General features: G+C 38.9%; 1 protein-coding gene across 2 annotated transcripts in view; it reads right to left on the minus strand.

Moving 5' to 3' along the window:
* Positions 1–26,343, minus strand: part of FCHSD2 (FCH and double SH3 domains 2) — a 252,607-nt gene that overhangs the window by 17,484 nt on the left and 208,780 nt on the right. For both annotated transcript variants that reach the window (XM_006140959.3, XM_006140960.3), the window contains 2 exons: positions 24,085–24,189; positions 19,572–19,733 (listed from right to left, as the gene is read on the minus strand). In XM_006140959.3, coding sequence (XP_006141021.1) covers positions 19,572–19,733; positions 24,085–24,189 — 267 coding nt within the window. The remainder of the gene's footprint in view (positions 1–19,571; positions 19,734–24,084; positions 24,190–26,343) is intronic.

Here is a 26,343-nt window from a genome sequence, read left to right on the forward strand (position 1 = left end):
CAGGAATGTGCTGCTCAGGAGCCGCAGTCATACAGGTGGCAGCTACACCTTGAGTCCCCAGCCCAGCTGGCCTGGTGCACACCAGGCACATGCATGAGTGCCCAGGAACCAATAAGTCTGAAGACTGGAGGACGGGAGGAAGGGGATCGTGGCACGCCAGACCTTATGGAGGGTGCTCACCCCTAGCTCTTACACATCTGTGTGCACATGCGTGTGCTCTGTCATGAATAAAGAAAAGAAGTCTTTTGAATATATAAGAAATATTTGTCAGCATATGTTCATTCTTCACTATTAAATACCGATTAACAAAGGCCTACTACCATTTTTAACCAATTATAGCAGGAAACATTAAAAAGATTTCTTTTTTTTAAGAAAGATTTTTTGCAATAGGGCTTATGTGTGCACCAGAGACATGGAGAGAACAAGTGAGAAATCACCACTCAAAGGAGATGGCCACATCACAATCCCTTCTCCTCCTTTCTCCTCTTGGGATTTTGGGCATGCATGTAACATGTGCCCAGTGTGAGTTTCAAGCTTCCTGGTTCGGGACTCAAACCACAGTCAGCCATGTGGGAGTCCTGTGCCTTAACACCACCACCTGCTGGCCCCATTAATAAGATTGTTAAATGCTACCAAAGATGTGACAAAATAGGTTTTTGTCTATGACTAGTGGAAATGTAAATTCATACATCCTATTTCTGCAAAATATCTGCTTACTGAAATTAAATACTAAACATACCACTTGATCTAGCAATTCTACTTTTGTGAATACGCTACGGATAAATAAAAGAACTAGAATGTAAGACTCTCTCTCTCTCTATATATATATATATATTTTTTTTTTTTTGGCTATATGGTGTATGAATTAGCTGGAAAGAGAGCAAAAGAGAGGAAATAACCCCCCCCACCCCAGGGAGAATGGCCATGCCACAGTCCCCTCTCCTCCATTCTCCTCTTGGGATTGTGGGTAATCATGTATTCACGTTCAGTGTGTTTTTCATGCTACCAGGTCTGGAACTCAAACTGTGCGGTCATTCATTTGGGTTCTAGCTGACTTAACCAGCATGGTACTGGCTGGCTCAAGACTGTAGATTTTAAAATATTTATTGCCACTTTATTTGTAGTGGCAAAAGTCTGATAGACAACTTATATGTATACCAATGAAGGAATGTTTGAGTAAACTATGACATATCTACATTTTATAGAGGAGTAACACTCATTAAATATTAGTTTGGGAATTGGAAGCTCAGAATTAAATTCTCACATATATAGTTAAATGATTTTTTTAAGAATTATTTTATTTAACTTTATTTATTTATTTTAATTTGAAGAGAGAGGGACAGAGAGAGAAAGAGAGAGAGAGAGAGAGAGAGAGCGAGAGAGAGAGAGAGAGAGCACACGCAAGCAAGCTGCCAGGTCCGGGACTCGAACTGCAGTTGGCCATGTGGGAGTCCAGTGCTCTTAACCACCACACCACCTGCTGGCCCCTGGTTAAATGTTTTTTAACAAGGATTTCAAGATCATTAAATGTGTAAAAAAATATTTTTCTAAACCTGTTGCTGGGAAAGCTAGATACCCACATGCAACAGAATACAGATGGAACCTTATCTTACACCATAGATAGAAATAAACCCAAATGAGGGGGCCAGCAGGTGGTGTGGTGGTTAATGCACTGGACACTCCCATATGGCTGACCATGGCTCAAGTCCCAGACCTGGTGGCTTGCTTTCTCTCTCTCTCTCTCGCTGGTGAAATTAAAAATAAATGAATGAATAAAGTGAAATAAATAATTACTTTAAAAAAAGAAATAAACCCAAATGAATGAAAGACCTAAACACAAGAGCTAAAACGATAAAACTCAGAATAATACATAGAAAAAAAGCTTCATGACACTGGATTTAGCAATGATTTCTTAGATATGAAACCAAAAACATAGGCAACAAAAGAAAAATAGATACATTTGACTTCATCAAAATTAAACATTTCTTTCTTTCTTTTTAAAAATTTTTTAAGAGAGATTTTTGCTATAGGGTGTGTGTGTTTGACAGAGAGAGACAGAGAAACAGAAAGTGAGAAATCACCCCCAACCCAGGGGGAATGGCCACACTACAATCCCTTCTCTTCCGTTTTCCTCTCAGGATTTTGAGAACGCATGTACATGCACCCAGCATGAGTTTTAAGCCACCTGGTCCGGGACTGGAACCATGGTCACCTATGTGGGAGTCCAGCAATGTAACCATTATGTCATCTGCTTGTTTCCAAAATTAAACATTTTTATGCATCAAGAACAACGAAGTGAAAAGGCAACCCCGAGAATGGACTGCAAATCATACACTGGATAAAGGATGAATATCTAGAACATATAAATAATGCCTAAAACTGAACAATAAAAACCATATAACCCATTTAAAAAAAGACAATTTGAGTAGAAATTTCCCAAAATATGAGATAAATATATATATATATAAATATATATTAATGTATACATATATAATATTATAATATAATATGTGTATATATACACACATGCACACAAGCACAAACACACATAATGACCAATAAACACACAGAAAGATGATCAACACTGAGTCAGCCCTGCATGGTAGTTACGGAGACTGTATCCTGCATGGCCAATGGTGCAGTTCAAGTGTTGGACTTGGCAGTCTGAGGAACATGCTGGGTGTATGTGATGTGTGTGTGTGCCCAAAATCACGACAGGAGGGATAAATGGAGAAGGGGTTGCAGTGTGGTCATTTCCTATGGGGAGTGCTTTCTCACTTTCTCCCCCTTCATAAGTGCATGCAACCCTCTGGCAAATTAAAAAAATAGAAGATACTCCACGTCATTAAGCATTAAGGGGAATAGAAATCAAAACCACAGAGATATCATTTCACAATGATTAGGATGGTTATTATGAAACAAAAGCAAGTATTGGTGAGAATATGGAAAAGCTGGGACTCTTGTACATTGCTGAGGGGAATATAAAATGGTACAACCACTATGGAAAAACATGGTTTTTCCCTTAAAAAATTAAACAGAATTACCATACACTTCAGCATTTCCACTTCTGGGTATATACCCCAAAGAACTAAAGGCATGGACTTTAACAGGAATTTGTGAACTAATGTTCACAGCTACAATAATTTACAAAAGCCACAAGGTTGAAGCAACCCAAGTGTCTGAGAGATGAATTAGTGGATAAATAAAACATGGTCTGTATGTATAATAGAATGTTATTCAGCCTTAAAAAGGGAGGAAATTCTGACATGCTACATTATGGATGAACTTTAAGGACATTATGCTAAATGAAAGAGGCCAGTTACAAAAAGATAATTATTGGGACCAGCTGTTAGCGTAATGACTATGTCGCTGGACTCCCATGTAGTCGACTGTGATTCGTGTCCTGGACCCGGTGGCTTAAAACTCACACCGGGAGCGTGTGCGTGCGTGCTCAATATCCCGAGAGGAGAATGGAGGAGAAGGGATTGTGGTGTGGCCATCTCCCCTGGGGGGTGATTTCTTGCTTTCTATCTCTCTCTGTCTGGCGAGCACACGCACCCTATAGCAAAAACCTCTCAAAAAAAAAAAAAAGATAATCATTATATGATTCCACTCACATGCCAAGAACAGTCAAATTTATAGAAAACAATTTAAATGGTGATTGTCAGGGAGTGGGGAGTCTAATGGGTACAGAATTTTATTGCTGAAAGATGAAGAGTTCTGGAGATGAGTGGTGGGGATGCTTCTACAACGATGTGGATGTACTTAATGCCACTGAGCTGGATACTTAAACAGGGTGTACACACACACCACACACACTACACACACACACACACACACACACTACACACATATACATGGCATAGTCCCTTTTGAAATGTAACACAAGGACATAACTTTAAGCCCAGTTTCAAGATATATTACTTGTAATTTTTTTAAAAAAAGAGTTATCTATTTAAATCCATTTGTTATTATTTTTTAATTTGTCCAGAAAGAGACAGAGAGAGAGAGAGAGAGAGAGGGAAAGTGAGAAAACAAGCCACCAGGTTCGGGACTTGAACCACAGTTGGTCATGTGGGAATCCAGCACCCTTAACGCCCATGCCACCTGCTGGCCTCCCAGGACTTGAACCATGATCGGCCATGTGGGAATCTAGTGCTTTTAACCACCATGCCACCTGCCGGCCCCCATTACTCACCATTTTTAAAAAGCATATATTAAAATGATATTGAACATAAAAGTGAGTTACAGTCATACCTAGATATATTAAATATATCTATGATATATTAAATATAAATAAACATATGAACACAGGTCTCTGACACGCAGGCAGAATAAAGAATGGAGAATAAAGGAAATGACTGACTTGTTTATACAGACCTCTGTACTGTGCTGGACTCTTTGGACAGATATTAAATGAAATAACTGCTCTCAGGAGCTCAGCGTCTGGAGTGAAGAGTTACTCAAAGAAAGGCTACATGCAAGCCCTGGGAATGCAGATGTGCCCCATCTTATAAATCATTCACTTGTGGCCAGTCAGTCGGGTCAGCGGCAAAACAGGCTCAGATCGTAATCGCTCACATCTCAGACTTATGACTACTGCTTTTCATAGGGCATTGTGTTACAAACGAGCAAAGGACGCTAGTCATCGGCATAAAACCAACTTTAAAAATATTTTTATATACTTAGGAAATACTACCTTCATATTCTAAGGACAGTTGTAGATGTTTTTTTAAAAAAAATGTATTACAAAATAAAACACTCATACTTTTATAAAAATGAGGGTAGAACATTTCCAAAAAATATCTATGGAATGTTCACATGTACTGTACTGAGCTTTGGCACTGGGAACCAATTCAAAACATTTTATCTTGGCAGCACGGGCTGATATTAAACACCGCTCCCACCCCACCCCCCGATTCTGAGTTCATTTCTGGATCCTCGTAGAGGGAATGGAAGGCTGCGGTGACAGCCACAGAGGTCGCTCCCATACACTCCTGTACTGCTCTAGCAGCTGCGCAAAGCGAGTCATCTCGGAGTCACTCCTTCCTTTTTCCTCTTCCACTCTCTTAACTGTTGCAATGTTTTCCTGACCCAACATTTCTAAAATCGCATTCTTCCTGTCCCTTATCTTAAGCGCTGCTCTCTCACCCTTTTTTACTTTCTGTCACGTAACAGAACTTCAATCGAAACTATTCTTTCTGGCTGTACTATTATTTTTCTCTCTGTTAGATGCTGTAAAATGCTTACTCCTATTGCAAGGGCAGATAAGAATATTTTTAAGTTGTTTTTAGTAGCTATCTTCTTGTACTCAGCAAAATAGCCTCTGAAGGCCCCACCGGTTTTGTAGAGCTGTCACTAAGCAGAGAGCTAGGGCCTGCGGTCCGGCCGTGGGTTTGAATATGCTGACTGTGCCAGTTACGTGTGTGACCTTGGGCAAAAGACTAAGTTTTCAGCTTCAGTTACCTAATTTCTCTAATGAAGATAATTAATTTTTTTTTAAAGTTTTTTTTTTTTGTCTAACTTTATTTATTATATAGTTTTTAATTTGATCAGAGAGGGACAGAGAGAGAGAGAAAGTGAGAAAGCAAGCTGCCAGGTCTGGGACTCAAACTGTGTTCAGCCATGTGGGAGTCCGGCGCCCTTAACCACCATGCCACCTGCTGGCCCCAATAATGACTTCTTCACAAGGTTATCATAAGGATTAAATGAGGTAATATATTTAGAACCCCTAACACATCCTTGGTGCGTAAGAAAAAATTAATCAATTATTAGCTTTTATTGTTTTTACAAAAAAAGGGAGACTCTAGACGAAGCATGTGATGATATCCAATGCAGAGGAAGGCAGCTCCTTAACACCTCTGAACTCCATCTGGACAGAGAAGTGGTCCAAATGTTACATGGTTCCAAATGTAATTCAAGTAGGTTACAACATACGACCTTAAAAGCAGAAGAATGGATTTCTGCTTCCAGACAAGATGGTGTATCAGGGACCAGATTTAACCTCTTGCTAAAACCAACTAAAAATTATTCAACAAATGAAAGAAAGTTTCCAAGACACCCGGCATTATGCAGTGAAGGACAGTAATCCCTGGGGATGGGAAACAATTCCTGTGACATACTGTCTGAAGAAAGTTTCCAGGCTGACACACAAGGAGAAGGAAACCAAGAGAGGATGGCGGTCTTCCTGAATTGAGGACATGAAACTGGAAATTCAGGACAGCCGAAGTGGCTAGAATGCAAATCACAGAATAACTAAGAAGACAGACACAGGTAGAGAGAACTTAGGAAGTCAGTAGAGGGTTCCCCCTCAGGGCTTCTGCTGAGGATTGATCAGTACATGCAGATGAAGAAATCATCCAAAGCTAGGGGACAAACCACCCAAGTGGACTACAGGAAATAATTCCCAGAGCTCGTACAAGTCTGACAACTCCTATTGCCTCCTAAGAAAGTAGAAAAGCTGGGCCCATTCCACGGTACAGTGGCAGGGTACTGCTCAAGAGAAGCCAGAATCCACAACGGCAGATGGTCCAAATCCCTGGCCGGGTCGGCCAAGCACACACAAGTGCGAAAGATCTGATAGGCTGAAGGACTAGAGGAAGAGGATCACAGCATGACCAGACCCCATGGTGAGCGCACTTCTCTTTCTTTTTGTGCATACATGCATGCTCTAGCATGTATAAAGGGAAGAAAAGAGAGTAGAAAACCTTATAAGACACAGGGCATCAGGCAGAGTACTTGGAAAACCCGTAAAGTTTTAGAGTTTGAACACTATTGATTTAACTGGTAGTGCAGAACACCTAAGAAGAGCAGAATGTGCTTTTTTTTTCCAAGTATAGATGAAACATTTATGAAGATATACACCACATATTGTGTTACAAAACAAGTGCTGTAAAATGCTTACTCCTATTGCAAGGGCAGATAAGAATATTTTTAAGTTGTTTTTAGTAGCTATCTTCTTGTACTCAGCAAAATAGCCTCTGAAGGCCCCACCGGTTTTGTAGAGCTGTCACTAAGCAGAGAGCTAGGGCCTGCGGTCCGGCCGTGGGTTTGAATATGCTGACTGTGCCAGTTACGTGTGTGACCTTGGGCAAAAGACTAAGTTTTCAGCTTCAGTTACCTAATTTCTCTAATGAAGATAATTAATTTTTTTTTAAAGTTTTTTTTTTTTGTCTAACTTTATTTATTATATAGTTTTTAATTTGATCAGAGAGGGACAGAGAGAGAGAGAAAGTGAGAAAGCAAGCTGCCAGGTCTGGGACTCAAACTGTGTTCAGCCATGTGGGAGTCCGGCGCCCTTAACCACCATGCCACCTGCTGGCCCCAATAATGACTTCTTCACAAGGTTATCATAAGGATTAAATGAGGTAATATATTTAGAACCCCTAACACATCCTTGGTGCGTAAGAAAAAATTAATCAATTATTAGCTTTTATTGTTTTTACAAAAAAAGGGAGACTCTAGACGAAGCATGTGATGATATCCAATGCAGAGGAAGGCAGCTCCTTAACACCTCTGAACTCCATCTGGACAGAGAAGTGGTCCAAATGTTACATGGTTCCAAATGTAATTCAAGTAGGTTACAACATACGACCTTAAAAGCAGAAGAATGGATTTCTGCTTCCAGACAAGATGGTGTATCAGGGACCAGATTTAACCTCTTGCTAAAACCAACTAAAAATTATTCAACAAATGAAAGAAAGTTTCCAAGACACCCGGCATTATGCAGTGAAGGACAGTAATCCCTGGGGATGGGAAACAATTCCTGTGACATACTGTCTGAAGAAAGTTTCCAGGCTGACACACAAGGAGAAGGAAACCAAGAGAGGATGGCGGTCTTCCTGAATTGAGGACATGAAACTGGAAATTCAGGACAGCCGAAGTGGCTAGAATGCAAATCACAGAATAACTAAGAAGACAGACACAGGTAGAGAGAACTTAGGAAGTCAGTAGAGGGTTCCCCCTCAGGGCTTCTGCTGAGGATTGATCAGTACATGCAGATGAAGAAATCATCCAAAGCTAGGGGACAAACCACCCAAGTGGACTACAGGAAATAATTCCCAGAGCTCGTACAAGTCTGACAACTCCTATTGCCTCCTAAGAAAGTAGAAAAGCTGGGCCCATTCCACGGTACAGTGGCAGGGTACTGCTCAAGAGAAGCCAGAATCCACAACGGCAGATGGTCCAAATCCCTGGCCGGGTCGGCCAAGCACACACAAGTGCGAAAGATCTGATAGGCTGAAGGACTAGAGGAAGAGGATCACAGCATGACCAGACCCCATGGTGAGCGCACTTCTCTTTCTTTTTGTGCATACATGCATGCTCTAGCATGTATAAAGGGAAGAAAAGAGAGTAGAAAACCTTATAAGACACAGGGCATCAGGCAGAGTACTTGGAAAACCCGTAAAGTTTTAGAGTTTGAACACTATTGATTTAACTGGTAGTGCAGAACACCTAAGAAGAGCAGAATGTGCTTTTTTTTTCCAAGTATAGATGAAACATTTATGAAGATATACACCACATATTGTGTTACAAAACAAGTCTCAATAAATAAATAAATAAAAAGGCTTCAAATATGTTATATGACAATAGTGGAAATAAACTAGAAACCAATGATGGAAAAATATATGGGAAATCTCCAAATATTTGGAAACCCAAAAACACACTTCTAAATAACCTATCGAAGAAATTTAAGGCAAATTAGAAGATAATTTTAATGGAATGAAAATGACAACACAACATAACCGAATTTGTGCAATGGACCTAAAACAATACCCAGAGGGAAATACATTAAAGCAATATAATAAACAGCTTTATACCCATTATAAACAACTTTTCATCAATAAATAATAAATATAATAAACAACAACTAATAAATCTGACAGTTTAGAATAAACAAATTCCTTGAAAGATACAAATTACCAGTGTTCTCTCAAGAAGAATAACCTGAATAACTCTATATATACTAAAGAAATTGTGTTCGTTTTAGACACTCACAAAGAAAAATCCAGGACCAGTTCTGATATAATCCACCAAACATCTAAGGTAGAAAAAATTCTACACAAGTCTATACAAAGCTTCCAGGAAATATTTTCCATATCATTCTGAGACAAGTGTTATACCAAAACCAGACAAAAACATTAACGAAAAGAAAAATACACACCAGTATTTCCCTGAAACAGAGATGTAAATATGCTTATCAAAATTTTAGCAAATCAATTCCAAACAACATATAAAAAGGATAATATATAATGACCGAAGTAGGGTTTACCAGAATGAAGTTGGTTTAGTATTTGAAAATCATCAATGTAGTTTGTCATATTAACAGATTAAAATAAAACAAAATCATGTGACAAGATTCAATATCCATTTTTATCAGCAAACTAATAGAAATGAAACCAACTCTTTCTTCTTTAAGATGATAAGAGCATCTTCAAAAATTCCACTGTTAACATCGTACTTCATGGTGAAAGGCTGAATATTTTCTTCCTAAATTCAGGAACAAGGCAAGGCTGTCTAGATTCACAACTTCTGCTTATCACTGAACTGGAGATTCCAGTTGATACAGTAAAGAGGAAATAAAAGGTATCCAAATTGGAAAGGAAGAAACAACACTGTTTTTATTTGCAGGAAACACAATTACCTAAAAGAAAATCCTATGTAATCTATGCAGAATCTACTAGAACTAATATGTGAGTTTAGCAAGGTTGCAGTATACAAGACTGATACACAAAAATAAACTGTATTTTTATATATTAGTGATGAGCAATCTGAAATGGAGATTTAAAAAAATAATTTAATAGTACCAAAAACTATGGAACAGAGATAAGTCTGGCAAAAAACTTTGAGATGGAAGAAAATCAGAATAAGATGAATATGTCTGTGTCCTTGATTTGATTTTTACATACTACTTATACCACATGCATACTTAGAAAAACCATACTATGTCCTACAAAGATGTACAATGAGTATATGTATATCAGAAATTACAATTAAGACCAGTCCCATAGCCTCGTGGTTACGGGAGCTGGGTCCCACATGGCTGGCCACTGTTTGGTCCCAGCTCTGGTGGCCTGAAAATCATACTAGACACAGGTGCATGCATGCCCATAATCCTGACAGGATGGAGAAATGGAGCACAAGGGACTGTGGTATGACCACGTCGCACTGGGAGATGTTTTCTACCCCCCCCCCGTCTCTCTCTAGTAAGTACATGCACCCCCTGGAAATTAAAAAAAAAGAAATCACACAAAAAGAAGGAAGTTGGAAGACTTATACTACCTGACTTCAAGATTTATTATATAGTTCCAGAAATTAAGACAATGTAGACTGTAGACTGGTATCAAGCTAGATAAATATATAATGGAACAGAATAAAAAGTTGAGAAACAGATCCACAGATATATGATTAACTGATTTCTGATAAAGATGAAAGGTAATTCAGTAGAGAAAGGAGTCTTTAAAAAAAAAATGGGGGCGGGGTCAGCAGATGGCGTAGCAGTCACTTCGCTGGACTCCCACCTGGCCAATTGCCCTTTGAGTCCTGGACTGGTGGCCTGAAACTCACACCTTATGTATGTGCATGCATGCCCAAGATCCCAGGAGGAGTATGGAGGAGAAGAGATTGCATGTGTCCATTCCCTCTCACTTTCCCTCTTACTGTCGCTTTCTCCAGTGAGTGCATGTGCCCTAAGGCAAAAATCTCTTAAAAAAAAAAAAAAAAAGGGGGGGTGGGGGGGGGGGTGAGTAGGGAGCTAGCCAATGGTTTGGTGGTTAAGGTGGCTGGATCCCATGTGGCCAGCTATGCACTTTGTGTCCCAGATCTGGTGGCCTGAAAAACATCGTGTGCGTGTACGTGTGTCCAAAATCCTAAGAGGAAAATGAAGACAAAGGGATTGAGGAGTGGCCATCCCTGCCGGGGAGTGCTTTCTCACTTTCTCTTCCTGATGCATGCTCTCTAGCAAATTGGGGGGAGAGGGGGGGAGAAATGCATATTAGAAGTATATTAGATCAGTGGTTGACTAAAGTATAGGAAGGAGAGATTACAAAGGAGTATGAAGAAAACCTTTGGGATTAATGAATATGATAATTATCTTAATTGTGATAAAGTCTTAATGCTATACACAAGTCAAGATGTACCAAATTGTGTACTTTAAATATGTGCAGTCAACTGTGTATCAATTGCACCTCAGCAAAGTTATTTAAAATATCAACAAAGCTTGGGAATTTTAATGTCATCTGGTCACACAGTACTTGAAGATCCCACAGTACTGTTAATTACATTCAAAATGGGACATTCAATGGTAATTCAATAGACCTTAGAAAAAATTAACGTAGAGCAATGAAAATGGACCATAATAAAAGTAAGAAGAACAGAGTAACCCACAGAGTAAGCAAGCAGGACTTTACAGGCAGGCACAGCAAGGTTCAAGTATCAGCTCTCCTCCCTTAGAAGCTGTGTGCCCTTGGGTGAGATATTTAATCCTTCCAAATCTATCTCATCTGTAAATATACTCAGGACTGTTGGCTCATTAATTAACTGTGCTCATGCAGGTAACATATTAATGTGCCTGACAATCAACCCATCTTTTGCAGAAGTGAATTTCCTCCTTTTAATGGTGAACTTTGTGGGCGGGGATTGAACAAACCAGTATTCTGAGGTTGAAGTGAGTATTTTTGAACGTGTACTATGCATATGGAACTGTATTAGAAACTTTCTTTGTTATTATGGCTATGCTGAAAGTTAAAGATATCGTATATCCCGAAGACACTTTCCATAGAGGTGAAATTCTCTACATCTTTTCAATGCTAATCTTTTTGCCTTGGTGGTCAGTAAGTGAGACTGGTTCTCTCAACCTGCAGACACTAATCCAATACACATACCCATGTCTTAATCATTCTCAGCACCTAACGAACGGTCTTAAGGGTAGTGCAGGTTCAATACATTCTTATGAATTGAATTACACTGATCCTACTGGAAATATGAAATGACAATTTCACTAAAAGAATGAACATTTTGAATATAGAGTTTAGTTCAATAAAATGACTACTGCCCATCTGGAAATAGTATAAATATGAAAATGAAGATTTTTATAGGCACATTCTGTTATTTTTAGTAGCTTAAATTTATTTCATTACAAAAATCCCTCATTTCCCTTCCTTGGGATTAGTTCAAGCCAACGAACAAAATTTCATATTTCAAAAACAAAGCCCATTGGTCTGCAATGACTATTAGGCAGTACTGAAGTAGCTAAGAAGCAACGATATCCCAAAGGTTAAGAAAATCTGGTCTCCTCACTTCTCAACCACATTATTCCACATGGTCTTCGTATTGAGTGAAGTCAGAATTTATTTCTGTACAACTCTGCAAATGCTCATACATCTCGGAAGGCTTGTACAATTGCTAGGGGAAATGGCTGGAGACAGGAAATTCTATAGTTTAAAAGGCTACGAAAAAAAGATTGAAAAGAATAGAAACAAACCAATCTCAAAACAAAGGACTAGAAATCTCTGACCCAGTAATTCCACTTCTGTAAATATGTATTACAGAAAAAATTTCCAGTATGGAAAAAAAAAATTTTAGAGTACTATGTGGTGAAAATCTGGAGGCAGTCTAAATATTGAACCTATAAGAGAATAGTTAAGAGAATTATGATACACCTTTCTGATGGAATATAATACAGACATTTAAAAGATGTTTATGAAGATCTAGTAACATGGAATGTTAGATGGAAAAATATATAAGATTTATTTTTTTAATAAGAAATATGTTGTAAAAAAGAATAATAGAAAGAGCAAGGAGGGGCCTGATGTGGGTATAGCAGTTATGGAATGCTCCACGAGGCTGACCCACATGGGAAGGTTCCAGATTCGAGTCTGGAGGACCTCCTTGAGCAAGCACATGCCTATGACCAAGGCTGGCTGAAGCTGGGGGTGGATCTCAATGCGAAGACCTTGTTGTGCCTCTCTTTATTTCTCCAGCTCACAGTGGAGAGAAATAAATATGGGACAGTCAGTGGCATGGTGGTTGAGGTGCCTAGGTCTCACAAGGCTGACTTTGTGGTTCAAGTCCCAGACCCGGTGGCTTAAAAAAATATGCTAGGCACATGTTCACATATGCCCAAAATGCTGAGGGGAACAGAGGAGAAGGGACTGTGGCATGGTCATCCCCTCCCTGGGAAATAACTTCTCACTTTCCTCTCTCCCTCTCTCTCTCTCTCTGTCTCCAGATGAGCACATGCACCCTATAGCAAAAACAAAAACAAAACTAAAAACTTAAAAAAAAAGAACAAGGAATGTAAAGCAAAACATCCATGTTATACACCATACACACACACACACACACACACACACACACACACACATATATACACACACACACTTAATCTGTAAACTAAAAAAACAAATAAAAGAAGGAAATATACAAAATTGTTAACTGGTATTATGATGATGGAGCTGTGAAGTCATATACTTCTCTATTGTCTTTTTTATTTTATTTACTTTACATTCATTCACTGTACATCATCACAGTATACAAAATGAGATTTCCCATCCAGAATACACTGTATATGGGCTTAACTAATAATATTATTATACATGTTATCATCATCAAATAATTTTTCCTTTCTTGTTTCTTACATATTTTGGATTTTCTTCCTCCCTTGATTCCCTACTTCTCACCCTCGGCCATTTCCTACCCTCTTTCCACACTGTCTCTGGTATCGACAGTTGATTTCCATGCCTCTCTTTTTTTCCCCCCACATTAATTAAATACTTCTATTTGCAAGTTCAGCTGGTATATTCATATCTGTGAACACATGTCTGACTTTAGGCATAAAACTCAGTGAGTAGAATGAACATACTATAAAGTAGCACCTCGCTGAAGCTATATAGCTTACTGTGGTCATTAAATAGTTTTTTTTAATGCATTTTTTAATTTCAAGAAAAGGGTCTTAGCTTTAATGAATTAAAATCACAAATGTTAACAGAAATTTGATTCAGACTTAAAGCCCAGAAAAAGCTTAGGATTTTATTAAAATTGTAGGAAGATGAACCTATGAACAGCTCAAGAGAAGACAAAAAAATCTTAAATCTGGAAAACAAAGGATAGGAGAAAATTAGTAAGGTTTTAATCAAAATCATAAATTCTATTTCACCAGTTCAGTCTCATGTAATTAATCTCTCTTCTGTTGAGGTCTGATCTTTCCATTTAAATTCTGGATGTTGGGACCAGCAGATGGCATAATGGCTATGTTGCTGGACTCCCACGTAGTCGACCACGGGTCGAGTCCTGGACCCTGTAGTTTAAAACTCATGGCAGGCACATGTACATGCATGCCCAAGATCCCAAGAGGAGAATGGAGGAGAAGGGACTGCAGCGTGGCTCTCTCCCCTGGGAGGTGATTTCTCACTTTCTATCTCTCTGTCTCTCTCTGTCTTTCTAGTGAGCGCACGTGCCCTATGGCAAAAACCTCTCCATACATACATACATACGCAAATTCTGGAAGTTAACATTCAATTGCAGACTTGTCCCTACCATTAAGTTGGCCATTTTCTTGGTTGTTTTTGTGGACTCTTATTTCTGTCTGTTACTCCCTTCAGATTTTCTTAGAGAACTGGACTGGTATTGGTAAATTCTTTCAGATTTTGTTTATCTGAGAATTTTTTTTTTTCCTTCTTCTCATATGAAGGATAATCTTGCTGGGTATAGAATTCTTGGTTGAAAATGTTTTTCACTCAACACTTGAATATATTTTCCCATTCTTTCCTTGCTTGCATTGTTTCTGATGAGAGGTCTGCTATTAGCCTGATGGGATATCCTTTGAAAGTAACTCAATGTTTCTTTCTTGCCAAGTTTATAACCTCGTCTCTGTGGCTTTGGTCAATCTGGCTATGATATGCCTTGGAGAAGATCATGGGTTGATTCTAAGTGGGGTCCTTTGTATTTCTTGGGTCTGGATCTTTGAATGCCTCTCTAGGTTTGTAAAGTTTTCTTCCAGGATTTAATGGAATAGATTATCAACACCCTTAGTAGTTTCTTCACCTTCTGGGATACCTATTATCTGGATGTTTGGATGTTTAATGGTATCTAATATTTCTCATATATTATTTTCATTTTGTTGGGTTATTTTCTCAGTCTTTTTGGTGAATTTTCCTAGGACAGAGGTTCTGTCTTCTACATCTGAGATATGATCTTCTGCATAATCTAATCTGCTTTTAATACTTTAAAGGGAGGTTTTGATTTCCTGTATTATAACCTTCACCTCTAATAATTCCATTTGATTCTTTTTTACGATGTGTATTTCCTCTTGCAACTTGTGCAAGAACTTCTGCACCTCCTGGAACTCATTGATTCTTTTCTTCTGCATCTTCTGGAGTTCATTGTCTCTCTTCTCTTACATCTCTGTTAGATTTGTCACTACAAATACTCTAAATTCTTTATCTGACATTTCCACGAGTTTCCATTGTACTGTCTGTGCATGAGGAGTTGTTCTTTTCCATGGAGGAGAAAGATTTTCTTGGTTTCTTGTATTTCTTGTGCCTCTGTGGTGGTTTCTGGTCACCTGATGAATTATTCGTTTCTTCCTAATTTTTTGAAGTTAAATTTCCATATTCTTCTCTATTGTCTTCTGAATTTTTAAAAATGTAGTTATATAAGTTTTTCTGTTCTACCATTAATTAAAAAGTTGTAAACTGGGTATGGATTTTATGTAAAAGGGGACAGGAAAAAGGAGAAGGGAGGGATGAGTGACACGAAGGCTGACTGGGTCATTGGTAGCAATCTAATCACAGGAAGCTGGGTGTAGGCTTTGGCTACCCATCAACTGAATAATTAATTATACCAGTAGATTGTTCTCCTTTAAAAAAAAGTTGCTATAGTCTGAGATTTTTTTCTTTTGTTCTTTCCAATGCTGTATTCAACAACACAGTGTGATACAGAAGGAAAAGAGTTAATGACCAAGTTTAGTTCCTTCCTTCCATAGGGTAAACAGATTGTGTATTTTAAAAATATTTATCTTCCATAAGGCACTTTCAGCTACACTGTTAATGTCTAACTGTAGTATTAATCATGTTTTCCAGATGACTAATGCTTTTGTTGGCATCTATAATGGAATGAATAATTTGGTCCCGAGAATGTGTATTTCTACTTCATGTTCCTCAGCCAGCTAGCTGTCAGTGTGAAGAGATACAACCCCCTCTAAGTTATTTCAGTGCTGCTCTTTAAGAGCTGGTTAGGTAAATATTGGGTCCTCATTAAGCTATTTTGTGCCTACATCTCTCTCTCATTTATGTTGTCAGTAGATCTTCCACCAAATACAATTTTCAGCAGAAGAAGAAAGATACAGGCTCCATAAGAATGCCAAGAAGGAAAGAAAAAGTGGGATGGAACTACAAAATGCTTTCTCAGACCATCTGACAAGTCCTGTCTCCACGTGACCTGATGGCTGTGGATAGGCCTTTAGAATACCTTCACAACTCAGGAGCCTTTCTTCATCGCCTGTTAAAATTCTTCAAAGATGGGACCAGCAGATGGCATAACAGTTATGTCATTAGACTCACATATGGTTGACCACGGTTTGAGTCTAGACCTGGCGGCTTAAAACTCACACAAGGCATGTGTGTGTGCCCAAAATCCTGAGAGGAGAATGGAGGAGAAGGGACTGCATTATGACCATATCCCCTTGGGGGTTATTTCTCGCTTTCTGTCTCTCTTTCTCTCTGGCGAGCATATGTGCCCTATAGCAAAAATCTCTCTTAAAAAAAAAAAAGTCCTAATACCTGTCCACTTCAGGTTATTCTGTTGTGCAGTTTATGATGACAGCTGATTCTAGGCACAAAATTAATTTTGGCTTTCAACCATGGTTTTCCTTGGCTAGCACCTTTTCTAACTGACTGAGAAGTCACTTACACCTGACTTTGTTCTCACTTTCTGAGCTAACTGGAGAGGAACAAAACTTGGTTTCTCTTCTCAGAGCTTACTGCCCTTTATGGATCTTAGTGACACATGGCAGTGTCATTAACCTGGGTTACAATATGGCAGACTCCAAATTGCTTACTCGTAACTCATCAGTACACCTTGGAAAAAGTCACCCTGCTCTGGGCATCTGAGAGAAAGTTAGGTTAAATGACTCTAAAATATCTTCTAACTCCTCAAGTCCCTCCATTCTGTGAAATGCTACTAGAAAAGCTCAACACCATGGCCATCTAGTGGCATGGTGATTAGGGCACTGGACTCCCACATGGCTGACCATGGTTCAAGTCCCGGACCTGGTGGCTTGAGACTTATGCCAGGCACATGTGCATGTGTGCCCAAAATTCTGAAAATGAATGGATTGTGGCATGACTTTTCCCCCGGGGGGAGCTTTCTCATTTTTCTCTCTCTGTCTCTCCAGTAAGTACATTTGTTCTATAACAAAAATCTCTGTTAAAAAAAAAAAAAAAAAGCAAGAAAGAAAAGCTCAACCTCAACCAGAGTAGGAAAGAAGTTTGCCCCATGAAGGAAATGTCAGTTGAGATAGTCTTTGAAGAATTTTCTTTATTAGGGAGATTCCTGCTATAGGGTGTGTGTGCACTCACTGGACAGAGACACAGAGAAACAGAAAGCAAGAAATCACCCCTTGCCTCCCTGGGGGAATGGCCACACTGCAATCTTTTCTCTTCTATCATCCTCTCAGGATTTTGGGCACACATGTAGACATGCTCGGCAGTGAGTTTTAAGCCACTGGTCTGGGACTTCCTGTAGTCGACTACGTTGGAGTCCAGCAACATAATCATTATGCCACTTGCTCGTCCTGGGAGTAGGACTTTTAAAAGCAGCAGTAGGAACAGATAGTTCACGCTATGGAACAAGTTTGTTCTAATGACACCAGAACAGCTCCTCTAACCACAAAATCAAGGCGGTATGGTGTGCTTTCCCCCCGTTGGTTTGCATTTATAGTGGAATGAAAATAAATCTTCAGTAGATTCTTTTTCCTTAAAACACACAATCCTTTTAAAATGTGCAAGTGTATTCCCATTAGAAAACCAGAATGCTGTGTTAAAAAAACTGACAAAACTTCCAGGAATGTTTTTAAACTGGTCACTTTCTCTAGCAAGGATGCCTTATATCTGAAGGGCACGAGAACAGAGGGCTATCAAGGGAAATGGAGACATTAGAGTTTTAGCTTTCAGTTTGCCACTATTCCACCCACACCCGCACTCATCCATCCATCCATTCACTTGTTCATTTCTTCAACAAGTATTTGTTGAGTACGTACCAAGTGTAAGGCTTTGCCATGCAGAGCAGTGAACCAGGCAGAAATTATATTTCAGAGAGGAAGAAAGATAATAAACAAAAAAAGAAGTACAAACTGTAATAAATACCACTGAGAACGTAACTAGGATGTTAGAGAGTAATGGGTGAGGAGATGGTAGTAGGAATCACTTGAGTCTGACTAGCTATCCAGCACTAGCCATCTGTGTAACATCAGGCAAATCACCCATTTTTTCTGGTACTCAGATCTCCAACATAAAAACCTAAGGCTGAATGAACTTGATGACCTTGGAATGGAATGGAAAGTAAGAAAATGTGAAACACGAAAACATGTGTGTCCACACCTGCACGGTCTCCTTGTGAGGAGGTTGTAAAAGCAAGTCACCTTCAGATAGCCCACATGTTAAGAATGTTCTTTTTGGGGTCAGCAGGTGGTGTGGCAGTTAAGGGCGTTGGACTTCCACATGGTTGACTGAGGTCTGAGTCCCAGACCTGGTAACTTGCTTTCTCACTTTTGCTTTCTCACTTTCCCTCTCTCAATCTCTCTTTCTCACTCTGTCCCTCTCTGGTCAAATTTAAATAAATAAATAAATTTAAATAAAAAAATTCTTAAAAAAAAAAAAGGAATGTTCCTTTTACTTCTTTAAGATATTTTTCAGTTCTATGGATGTTTGTTTCATTTTCACTAGAGAAAACGCGTTGGACTTCCACATGGTTGACTGAGGTCTGAGTCCCAGACCTGGTAACTTGCTTTCTCACTTTTGCTTTCTCACTTTCCCTCTCTCAATCTCTCTTTCTCACTCTGTCCCTCTCTGGTCAAATTTAAATAAATAAATAAATTTAAATAAAAAAATTCTTAAAAAAAAAAAAGGAATGTTCCTTTTACTTCTTTAAGATATTTTTCAGTTCTATGGATGTTTGTTTCATTTTCACTAGAGAAAACCTCTAAGAACTTTATAAATATTAAATTAAGTTTTATATTTTACCACTTTCGGATGAAAAGCATGTTTACTCATGAATGGGATCATGAGTATGGCAGACTATTATTGATAATTCAATTAATCATAACATATTCTTTACTCCACATTTAAAAATAAAACAAAACAAAAGAACACTTAACACAATAGTTTTTTCTTCTCTTTTTTCCCCTCTTGCACTAAGTTGAAATAAATTTAAATCAATTTTTTAAAGAAAAAAAATTCCAAACCACTAGCAAATCATTATTTTTTTTCTTAAATTTTGGCTATTAAGTTTGGCGGCAGAGTCAAAAAATAGGATCCCTCAATAGAAGTCAGCCCATCGTATCTAAGAAACCATACCGAGTGTAAAGTGCCATTACTGGTTACTGTAGGAGGGCGGGCCCACCGCTCGTTTTCCAGTTCTTCCATTACTTGGTTCATGGCACTCTTCAGCCACGTGTCCACAGAAACACCAATCTGCTTCAGCAAGTCCAGTCGGGCTTCAGCTTTCAACTTAATTATCTAAGAAGACCAAGAAAAGGATCAGATATCAAGAACTCTTCTGTGATTAGGTGATGTGTATGTATTAGTATTGCATTTCTTTTAATGGCCAAATAACATTCTATAATTTGAATATACTACTTTTGTTTAGTCGTTTGTTGGGTGATGGACATGTAGGAGGTTTCTACTTTTTGGCTATTTTGAAATGTTGCTTATATATAAGCTTTTGTGTGGAAATACGTCTCGTTTCTCTTCATCCAACCTAGACTGGTATTGCTGGAAATGCTTAATTTTAAACATCTGGGGAAATGCCAGGCTGTTTTTCAAAATGGCGGCACCACTTAATCCCACCAGCAGGTTATAAGAGTTTCTCCATATTATGGCAAACACTTGTTAATCTCGGCTTTTTGATTCTAGCCGTCCTAATAGATGTGAAGTGGTATTTCACTGTGGTTTCGCTTGCATTTCCTTGATGATGAATGATTCAAGCATCTTTTTGTGTACTTACTGATCATTGTACATCTTTGAAGAGTGACTATTTAGATTCTTTGCCCATTTTTACACTGGGCTACTTGTCTTTTTATAGTTCTTTTTATTTTGGTTTTGTCTTTTTTTGTATAAGAGTTTTTATGTATTCTAGAAACAAGTCCCTTATTAAATACAGAACTTGCAAATAATTTTCTCATTCTGTAGACTATCAGTTTCTTGATAATGTCCTTTGACGCATGAAAGTTTGTAGTTTTGATGAAGTCAGGTTAACGCTCTGGGGGTGATTTCTCACTTTCCCTCTCACTGTCTCTTTCTTTCTCTCCGGTGAGCACACGCTCCCTCTGGTAAAACCTTCTCAAAAAAAAAAAAAAAAAAAAAGGCTTTAGAACTGACTCTCTGTGGGAAAAAAGAACCATGACCTGTAACTCATATCAGATCTCAACACTAAATCAAAATGTTAGGATCATAGTTCAAACGTAAAAGCTAAAACTAGAACACTTAGAAAACATAAGAGAATATATCACAACTTTGGTATAGGGAAAAATCTCTCCATCTCTTCTTTCCATGTAAGTAAGAGAATACTGACTGCAAACAGAATATAGAAAAGATAGGGTAAAGCAGATTAAACAAAGGTGAGTGTCATTCATGGTAGAAAGAGTTAAAAAGCAAACACAAAGAATATAATGAAATTTTAACTAGCTTTCTCCTTTTTTATAGGTATTCATAACAAATAAAGTAAATAACAACTGAATAGGAATGGAAAATCAAATGCCAATGATAAACAGAAGTGACTGTTGTCGGTTTCTCTGAAGACCCTGTGGTCTAGTCTATCTAAAATTTCATTATGACAGTCCTTTAAGCACTACCTCAATAAATATGCCCTCATATTTGTCAGCTCATTCAGCTGGGCTATTTTTTTTTTGTATCTAATAAGTAGAAACCAAGGTAGAGATCACTTCAAGGTAACAGCAGGATGAGTTAGATTTTACTGATATTCAAAACTGAGGTAACGGATCTGGGATCATGGTTTAGTATATTGCATATTTTTTGGTAAAACCTTTCTTTGAGAGGGCAGACTTAAAATACTTGTATTAGGAGGGGTGAGACATTCTGTTGTGGAAATCTCGCTTCATATTTTGGGTTTTAAACTGACACATGCAGTGTAGTTTAGCACATTCATGGAAATAAGAGGTCATTCGGCCTAAAGGAAGACTGTGTGACTGATACCTGCCGAAGACGGGAGGTCAGTACAGTTAGGGTGCCAGACAGTGACACCATAGGTGGGGTCCAGAAACAGAAAATACAAGAAAGAACATACCCTTCAGAAAACTTCTGAGACTTGTTTCAAAATAATTACCCTGTTCCTCCAAGGCTCTGAAGCTGGCTCCATCCAAGGAGTAGAAAAACAAACAACAGGAAAAATTCTTAGACCACAAGCCAGTGTTTCTCAAAGTAGGCAAGGGTCTGCCAGCAGTACTTGGCACTACTTGGGGTAGTGGTTTAGCCATGAGCTTGAATTTAGAGAGGAAAATGGCTATTTGTTGCTCACTGCCCTTCTTACTTTGGAGGCTGTGGATCAGACCATGGCAGGGATATAGCAGACGTGGGGTTATGGGGTTTCTCCGGGCCGGCAGATGGCAAGCCTGTGCAGGTTCACATCACGTCCACGGGGCTGTGCCAGTAATACGCTCACGTTCCGTGTGCTTCCTCTGCTCCCACTCCACAACAACAGGAGCACTCACCTTCCCCAAACTTCCCAAGTCCTGAAGGAGTGTTTAAAAAGGACTAGTTTTGATGAACTCTCAACCAATGCAAGAATTAGAACCCCAGGTGCCTGATCCAAATCTTCTCATGTACTTATAGTGCTGTACTATGTCCTTGGGGTGCTTGCTTGGTCATTGGGAAGATCTGAATGTTAAAAAATATTTCTCAATACCAATCTCAAATACGTCTCCTTCCCTTTTTCATTCTTTAAAAAAAATGTATGTTTATTTATTCCATGAGTGAGAGACAGAGAGAGAGAATGATACGGCAACCCTGACAGGGTTCTGATGCCACGGTCCACCCACAGCTTTGCCCAGTGAGATTATGTGCCCAGGACACTAAGGGACGCCTCTGGGCACAAACCTGTAACTTTCCCATGTGGGTCTGCCTCACAGAGTATCATGTTTTACTGTCACCAAACCATCCTGCCCATCTCTTTCATCTTTCGGTTCAAAGTTCCGCCTTGTGAGGTTACGTGCAATAAATCTGTGCTATCCCTTTCCTCTGCTTATTTGATACTGCTCATCTGCCAATACCCAACTTAAGTTCTACCTCTTCTCTGTCACTGGTCCTAACAACCCTTCACAGTGGCCTCTGCATCCTCTGGTTCCTTACGTGTACTTGTAAGGATCATCTTGACCACTGGGCTTTACAATCTCAGTTATCTTTGGCCTTCTTTTTTCAGGTTTTTGCCATAGGGTGTGTGCACTCGCCAGAGAGAGAGAAAGACAGAGAAAGTGAGAAATCACTCCCACCACCAATAGGGCAAATGGACATGCCACAACCCCTTCTCCTCCATTCCTCCTCCTGGGGTTCTGGGCACTTAGGCATACATCCCTAGTGTGATTTTCAAGCCGCCTGGTCTGGTACTTGAACTGCAGTTGACCATGTGGAAGTCCAGTGCCTTAACCACCATGCCATCTGCTGGCCCCATCTTCGGAATTCTTTATGCCTTCCTAACAAGAACATAATCTCTTGAGGGCTGGTCAGTGTCAAGTCTTTTCAAAGGGTCACCTCTGTATCCCTTTACCATGTTGTAGCTAAGTAGAGAAATATGCACATGTGCATACAAGTCCTCCATGACTGGGACTTAACCACTATCAGTTTACTTTTTACCACAAGTCCTTACAAAAATTCTTTCACTCTAATCATATTAAGATTTTGTACATAAACCCAACTGCCAAACTGCAGCTTGAGTCTTCCTCCTTGGCTAATACTTTCATGCTTTCCATCTCAATTTCTCCCCCTCTAGGGCAGGGAGTATTAGGTATAAGAACTGTGGACTTCATATAGGGTCATATAGTAGGAACACCAGTATACGAATGCTGGACACTCTACACAAACCACATTTTTGGGTGTGTGTGGCGGAGAGGAAGTTTCATAGCTCTCATATAACCCTGAAAGGATTCCATGACTCCTATGAAAATTAAAATCCATTAGAAAAAATTTTTTTTAAACTTGCCACAGGGCATGTGTGCTCTCTGGAGAGAACAAGAGAGAGAGAGAAAGGGAGAAAGCACTATCTCAGGGGTAATAACCATGCCACAATCACTTTGCCTCCATTCTCCTCTCAGGATTTTGGGCTCCTGTGCACATGCACCTGGTGTGTTTTTCAGGCTGCTCGACCCAGGACTTGAACTGCATGGTTGGCCATGTGAAATCTCGCTGCCTTAACCACCCATGCTCCTGGCTGGCTCCCCCTAGTGTATATTTTTTCCCTCTTAGTTTACCAAATCTTCCCTATTAAAAGCTCATCTCAAGCGCCTCCATATGGGGGAGAGTTTCTAGGCTTTGAACTTACATATGTATCAACTTCTGTACTAGTAATCTGACTGATTTATTTCATATACTGTGAAAATTTGAAAATTAATATTTCCATTGAGATTTAGCTCTTGCTATGTGATGTCTCATGAGTGTGACACCTTCACAGCAAGTTCCGTGTCTTATTTACATGCGTGTGCTCTACAAGCAGGCATTCAGCAGATACTATGGACGCGATGAAGACAGTGAATCATCTCTGACTTACTGTGCGTGGAAATTCAATTCTGAAGGAGCACAGCACATTTGCGAACTGTCATTGGGCAACCGTGACAAGTGCCACAATCAGCCACCACCTTACCTCTGCTTTACGAATGTTTTCTCTAGCTTCGTCTATTTTCTGTTCCAGCTCTGCTCGGCTTTGTTCTGATATAGCAATTCCATGACATTCCAGATCATTTAGAACCTAGGAAAGAATATAGGAAAAAATGACTTTTTTTTTCCATCTTTCTTCCTTAAGTAGCTAGAGTATTCAGATAAGTGAAAAGGTTAGTAGTTATGATTCATTTTTTAAATCTTCAATTTCCCCCATTTGTTTATTTCATAAATTATAAAACATTTTTTGATTATTGTAGACCTTCAGTAAGTTATAAAAGTAGTACAGAGAGAAACTTCACTCAGCTTCCTTGAAAGGCAACAACTTATAACTACGTAGAGTATAAAAACCAAGAAATCAACATGGGCACAATTTATAGATCTTATTTGGATTGCACAAGCTTTGACATGCATATCTTTTCTTTTAAAAAATTACATGACTATAGAATATAGTTGCAAAATAACAAGTAGTACAAAATGACAAAAAGTCTCCATTATACCTGCACAATCTACCATATGCCCTCCATCCGAGATAACTGCCAGCTCATCAATTTAGGTGTATTTTTCCAAACCATTTCTGTGCATTTTCATAATACTAGCACAAACATAAAGTTTTATTTATAAAAAGGAAATGAGAAATATCACCCTTTCAGTCTCTAAGAATCCTTTTCATATTGTACAGATTGACTATATTCTATTTAACTAACCCGTAGATTTAACAGTTTAATTGTACCATAATTTATTTACTCTTACTCGATTGCTATTTGAGTTTGCAAACTTTTCAATATTATAAACAGTACTACATAAACCACTGAGTCATTTACTCACATATGGACTATTTAAGATAAAAACACAGATGTGTGGGAACATGTTTCCCTGTTTCTTTCTTTCTTTCTTCTTCTTTTTTTTTAATTTGCTACAGGACACGTGTACTGATTGGAGAGAGACAGAGAGTGAGAGAGAATGAGAGAGAGGGGGAAAGTGAGAAAGCATCTAGCAGAGGGGATGGCCACATTGCAATCTCTTCTCCATTCTTTTGGGATTTTGGGCATGTGCACAGATGTGCCTTGTCTGTCTGTCATTCTTTCTTTTCACTCCCTTCCTCCTTTCCTCCCTTCCTTCCTTCTCCCCCACCCCTTTTTTCTTTAGGGGGATTTTCTGCTATAGGGCACATGCACTCGCCGGAGAGAGAGAGAGAGACAGAAAGAGAAATCACACCCCCAGGGGGGGTGGCCACACCACAATCCCTTCTCCTTCATTCTCCTTTTGGGATTTTGGGCACGCACATGTGACCAGTGTGTTTTAAGCCACTGGGTCCAAAACTTAAAACTGCAGTGGACTATGTGGGAGTCCAACGACATAACCATTATGTCACCTGCTGGCCCCCACCTGGTGCGTTTTTCAAGCAGCCAGGTCTGGGATTTGAGGTGTGTAGTTGTTTTTGTGGAATCTAGTTCCTTTTAACACAAGGTTATGAGGCCAGACCAATTTTCCTATTTCTTATCAACAGTGGATATCATCAATCTTTAAAATAATGCTAATATGACATTTTATATTTTAAAACTCTTTCATTTTTTCTGTATCTGATTAATAAAAATCATTATTTCTTATGTGTTGCTGGGCATCTGCATTTCTTTTTCTTTCTTTCTTTCTTTCTTTCTTTTTTTTTTAATTTGTCAAAGGGTATGTGCATTTGCAGAGACAGAGAGAGAGGGAGACAGAGAAAGTGAAAAAGCACACACCAAGGAGAATACCACATTGCAATTCTCTCTTCCACTTCTCACTCTTTTTGGGCTTTTGGGCAGATGTGCCCAGGATGTTTCTCAACCCACCCAGTCTGGGACTCAAACTGTGAGCTAAGCTGTGTGGGATCCAGAAATCTTTACCACCACACCACAAGCTGGCCTGGTATATCTATATCTATGAATGGGCAGATCATATTCTCTTATCTGTTCTTCTACTCTCTTGTCTTTTTATTATGATTTAAATACAATCACCCTCCATATCCATGGCTTGTGCATCTATGGACTCAATCGACTATGGATAGAAAATAGTAAAAAAAAGAAAAACACTACAATGAAAATACAAATACAAAGTGCAGTATAATAATTATTTACACTGCTTTTACATTGTATTAGATATTATAAATAATCTAGATAACTTTTTGGGAGTTTTTTTTTTTTTCCCTACAGGGCAGTGGTGCTTTCAGGAAAGACAGGGACAGAGACAGAAAGCAAGAAATCAC

Source organism: Tupaia chinensis, unplaced genomic scaffold, assembly GCF_000334495.1.
Source record: "Tupaia chinensis unplaced genomic scaffold, TupChi_1.0 Scaffold000047_1, whole genome shotgun sequence".
Classification (NCBI taxonomy): Eukaryota; Metazoa; Chordata; class Mammalia; order Scandentia; family Tupaiidae; genus Tupaia; species Tupaia belangeri.